The sequence below is a fragment of the Boleophthalmus pectinirostris genome, unplaced genomic scaffold, assembly GCF_026225935.1.
Source record: "Boleophthalmus pectinirostris isolate CB_2022bp ecotype Guang Dong unplaced genomic scaffold, ASM2622593v1 HiC_scaffold_9, whole genome shotgun sequence".
NCBI lineage: Eukaryota > Metazoa > Chordata > Actinopteri > Gobiiformes > Gobiidae > Boleophthalmus > Boleophthalmus pectinirostris.
Window position 1 is genome coordinate 17,680,280 of NW_026571541.1, and position 5,421 is coordinate 17,685,700.

General features: G+C 38.6%; 1 protein-coding gene across 1 annotated transcript; it reads left to right on the top strand.

Annotated features, from left to right (window-relative positions):
* The first annotated feature begins 359 nt into the window (after positions 1 to 359).
* On the top strand, positions 360 to 5,415 carry slc1a5 (solute carrier family 1 member 5). The gene is given in 9 exon segments (XM_055167053.1): positions 360 to 630; positions 632 to 1,014; positions 3,246 to 3,288; positions 3,362 to 3,430; positions 3,509 to 3,675; positions 3,899 to 4,132; positions 4,224 to 4,418; positions 4,496 to 4,630; positions 4,731 to 5,415. Coding segments are annotated over 9 exon segments (1,590 nt in total). The 5' UTR covers positions 360 to 474; the 3' UTR covers positions 4,939 to 5,415.
* The last annotated feature ends 6 nt before the right edge of the window (positions 5,416 to 5,421 follow it).

A 5,421-nucleotide genomic window follows, 5' to 3' on the forward strand; every position in this document is an offset into this window, starting at 1 on the left:
TACCAAACCAGATGAACCATATTACAGAGATAACCACAACTGAATCCTAAAATGTTTTAAGTGTGCTATTAGGCCTATAGGCTTTTGTAGAACAATTTTCATAGATAGGTTTAGTAGGCCTATATATAAACAAACTTATAAAATAGTCCTTTAACCTCTTAAATATTTAGTCTAGGTTTGGGTCCCTTTCTAGAGTTTTTTGTATAGAAAATTGTAGCCTTTCATCATTTCTTTTTCCTCTATTTGAACACGATGGGCCCTGTGCCGGTGTATTTGGGTTTGTCTAGTCAACTTGTCCACGCCCACTCACGTCACATGGTGGGGGCAGCCTACCAGGAAAGCTAGATAAGGGCAATGCGCACGCTGAAGTAAAATCCTTTACGTCTCGTTGGAGCAGGCACTCAGTTGTCTTTCAAGTATCACGCTAACAATAACTTTGATTGAAAACACTTTTAACAACTTAAGGCTAAAATTATGGCTGAAAAGATAGACATGGAGGAGACCAAGGCGTCCAACGGGGAAGCGCACCTCGACGAGCCCGTGGTGAATGGACTGGACACGCACAGGAAGAGCGGCAAAGAGCCCCTATCAGAGCGGGTCAAGAGGATAGTGAAGGCCAACATGCTAGTCAATCCTCACCGTGGCGGGGGTCATCATTGGGGTCATCATTGGACTGGGGGTACGCGAAATTCATCTAACCAAGACGCAAATAATTTACATAGGTTTCCCCGGTGAGCTGCTTATTCGGCTGCTCAAGATGATCATCATACCCCTGGTGGTGTGCAGTTTGGTGTCCGGGGCGGCCAGTATTGACCCCAAAGCCTTGGGCAAGCTCGGCGGCTGGGCTATGCTCTTTTTCCTCATTACGACGTTAATCGCGTCGTCCATCGGAGTGATCATGGCTTTCATCATAACTCCAGGAGCGGTAACTGGGGCTAAACCAACAATAGCAGGACTGGACGAAGGAGTACCTCAGGCTAAAGAAGTTATTGACTCTTTCTTGGACCTGATCAGGTGAGCTCACCCTACATCGCTGAGCTGTAGACATCCAGCACTGGACATGGACGTGGCAATTGACGTGATCCATCACCACATTTGAGTTATTCTCATTTAACACTTAAATTAATTTAAAATCTCTTTAATGTTATACGTATGTGACTTACAAGGTAACAACTGTTGGTTTGTTGGCACTTCTGCTGTAATGGCAATAGGTCATTGCGTCATGTCCCCGCCTTCTCCCTTGTATGTCTTAGTTCCTGGACTACGGGTCCATATTGCCTCAATGAACAAATAACAAATTTTTGGTTTGTATAAACTTTGAGAAGACTTGAAAACGTGGGTGCCAATAATCAGACATTAGTATTGTTCAGAGATATACAGATTTCCTTTCAGACTGGCTAAAGACATGCTTTAAAACACGTATTCGTATATAACATGTATATGGATACGTCTAACGTGCCGAGTGAAGACATCATGTCCCAGAACCCACGTGGCATCCATAACACAAAAAGAAGCTGTTGAGTTACTTATTAGTAGTCTGTGATGAGGCATCCACTCTCCTTCCACTTTTGTATTAACTCACGTTTTACTTTGTTGAAACGTTTTCTTTTCTGAATATACCTTGTCTTGGATATAGGCAGCTGCTTGAATGGAAAAGGTCTACAGTCGTATAACCTAAGTGCATGTGCTATTAGCTGAAGAGCACTTTATTCTGTAGAAATCGACGTTTTGGTTTTTTTTTTCTTTCATGGCCGATGCCCCTAGAGAACAAAAGTTTTAAATTTCAGAGATATTTTGAGGCTCACCTGAGAACGTGCCTCTTGATTCATCAGTCAAAAATTTGGCTTCCATTTTATTTTAGTCTTGATAAAAACAAATAAAATAGTTTTCAATATAACTTCCATGAGCATAAACAATACAGATATATAATTATTGCCATTTACCACAAAAAATACCATTCAATTTCAAAAGAGACAAAAATATAATTGACAATTAGTGATAACTAAAACTTGATCTTGATTAAAATTTGATTAATTGCACAGCCCTTAAGCAAAGCTTCAGTTATAGCCTTTAGTGCCATTGTTAGCCCAGATTAAATACTGATTTATGTTGGAGTGACTAATCTCTGATATGTCAAAAAGTGCCAATATCATGTATTGGGATGGGTATCTGAATATTATTTGTACTTGAATTAACATTGTGCTGTAATGTCTATCACATTGTTGTGAGTAGTAACATGAGTATATTGTGTCTTCATTAGTGTCAGCTGCAAATAAGGGATGGCAGGAGCATAATGACTGTCTCATGCTAAGCACATGGCAAGTGCATTAACCTGCGTCCGCAATTAGGCACCATGAAATGAGCACGATGCTTTGTTTACTACAGAACGCTGAGCTGTTTTTGTTTTATTTAATATTCCTGTCAGCACATGGACACAACAAAGAACTGTAATCAAAAACATATGATAACCGGTCCCTCTTATCATTCTGACTTTCCTTATCCATGTGAAATGGAGAAAATGAAGAACTCAGTAGTGGTTTTATTGCCTGTGTCTGACAGAAAGTCAGATGTATTTATCAGATTAACATATTCATGGTATTAGAGACAGAAAGTAAAATAAAATAATCTGCTTTACCAGTTGGTGTAAATAAAATAAAAACAATTAAATTAGCAAATTTTAATAATAAAGATAAAAGAAAATTACAGGGCCACTGGTATTTGGTTCTTTGTACAGGATGCCTTAAATACATGCAAGAGTTAGTGTTCTGAAACCCCTTCAACAGAAAATGTTCTTTTAATGTAATGTAATGTAATGTAATGAGCCACAACCCACAGTCCTACATTTAGGCCTTTGAGTCAGAAGTGTGTCAGTGATCTAGTACCAGAGTCACATGATTCTTAATCCTAATGCAGTGTGTTTTGCAGTGGAACTGAGTGAAAGAGCAGAAAAGGGAGCTTTTGGCGTTAATGCCTTATTATTCTAAATCCAATTCAGACAGTCTGGGGTAATGGGGACACTTGGGTTTACCTTTGTATGAACATAAATAAATGATTGTACCTTTTTAGTAGAGATTGACCCAGTACAAAGGTTGGGAGGGAAATGGGATTATTGGGTAAACTCTTAGCATTTTCCACATGATCATCCTTGTGATTTTACCTTTAATGAGCTGTCCATGAGTTTCACTTAAAAAGTTGAAGTGACTTTTCAATTTTTGTTAAATGTTTTGTCTTTTGTCTGCCTGCAGGAACATCTTTCCATCCAATTTGGTGTCTGCTGCCTTTCAGTCGGTAAGGCTTACAATGAAATGTTTAATTTCCTTTTTTATATGTAACTTGTATTAAGATGGTGATTTCTTTATAGTATGCCACTGGCTATAAGTGGATCAAGATAAACGGTACAGATCCAAATTCTAACATCACAAGGGAAAAGGTAAACAACTCAAAATTACATGGAAATATTGTATTGGTTCATAATGACCTAATGTGTGTATTGTTTGCGTGTGTTCAGGTTCCCATTGGGACAGACCAGGATGGCATGAATATTCTGGGTCTGGTAGTGTTTGCCATTGTGTTTGGTGTGGCACTAAGAAAACTCGGAGACGAAGGAGAGATTCTGATTAAGTTCTTTAACTCGTTCAATGAGGCCACCATGGTGCTGGTTTCCTGGATTATGTGGTAAATATTTGAATATATATATTTTTTATTTCAAATTTGTGATATATACATTGGTGGTACACAATTGCCGACAAGATCATTTTCAACAATAAAAAAAAAAATATATATATATATGTAGCAAAAATATTATCAAGATTGTTGTTGTCAAAAAAAAAAAAAAATCCTTTCTTTTCTTTTATGCTTTTTAAAAAAATATTTTTTATTTCTCCCAACCTTTTTACAGGTATGCCCCTATTGGTATCATGTTCCTTGTGGCTGGTAAAATTGTAGAGATGGAAAATGTCGGAGAACTGTTCGCCAGCTTGGGCAAATATATAGCCTGCTGTATTATTGGCCATGCCATCCATGGTGCTCTTGTGCTCCCAGCAATTTACTTCATCATTACCAGGAAAAACCCATACACCTTCCTCTGGGGTATATTCACAGCTCTGGCAACAGCTTTTGGTACAAGCTCCAGGTGAGTTAACTCTTATTTTAAGGCAGAACCTGATGTACTCATTTTGTTACAATGTAAGGTCTTAATCAAACATTCATTCTTTTTCTGGCAGCTCTGCCACTTTGCCGTTAATGATGAAGTGTGTAGAAGAGAAAAATGGAGTATCCAAGCATATCAGCAGATTTATTTTGCCCATTGGAGCAACTGTAAACATGGATGGAGCGGCTCTCTTCCAGTGTGTGGCTGCAGTATTCATTGCTCAGCTCAATAACCAGTCTTTAAACTTCATCCAAATCATCACCATTCTGTAAGCACAAAACACTCAGCAAAGAAATATTTAGCTGTTCTATTTTTTATAGTGACACATTTCTTTGCTGCTGACAGAGTAACTGCCACAGCTTCAAGTGTGGGAGCAGCGGGTATACCTGCTGGAGGAGTTCTGACTCTAGCTATTATCCTTGAGGCAATAGGACTGCCCACAAATGACATCTCCCTGATTCTTGCCGTTGATTGGATTGTGTAAGTTTTTCAGTTTACAGTAATGAAATGATAATGATGTTAAAGATAAAAAGGGCTTCAGTATACCTGACTAATATTACCCTTGTGTGTGTTCCTTAAGTGATCGTACCTGCACGGTGCTGAATGTGGAGGGAGATGCCTTTGGAGCTGGCCTTTTGCAGCACTTTGTCGACCGCACGTCCAAAGGTGGAGGAGAGGCCCTAAGTGAGGTCCGGGTGGGCCAGGCAGAAACTGCTCCGGAGCACTCGCCTCTCATTGAGAAACGTGGAGTTGAGGCCAGACCTAATGAAAAAGAGTCTGTCATGTAATATTTTTTTTGACGTAACTCTATTACTTTAACCATTATACATCAAGCCACTTTTAAATATTTTCCAAATACCCCAAAGTTAAAACTTAACAGTATAATATTTATTGCTAAGAGATTATGTGGTACCTAGACTAATACTTTTTTAAAGTAAGTGTTTGAGACGGACAGACACTGTTACACTTCATCTAAAACATGAATTTAAGGTACAGATACAGGTCATAGAAAACACTGACAATAGTGCTTATGGCTTCCTCATGAGTCCCCTCTTGGGCAGTTCATTGCTCTCCTGAAAATGCCAGGTTAATACATCTTTGTATCAAGTCAAATGTTACATGACCTTGTTCTGAAGGAGCATGCAGAACATGTCTTAAAGTTTTTTTTTTTCTTGGAATTCTTCAAGTATAATAATACGCAGATTTTTGTAGAGGCCTAATTTTGTAAGTTTGGTTCATTTATGTCCTCATTGTAATATTGGTTGCAAATT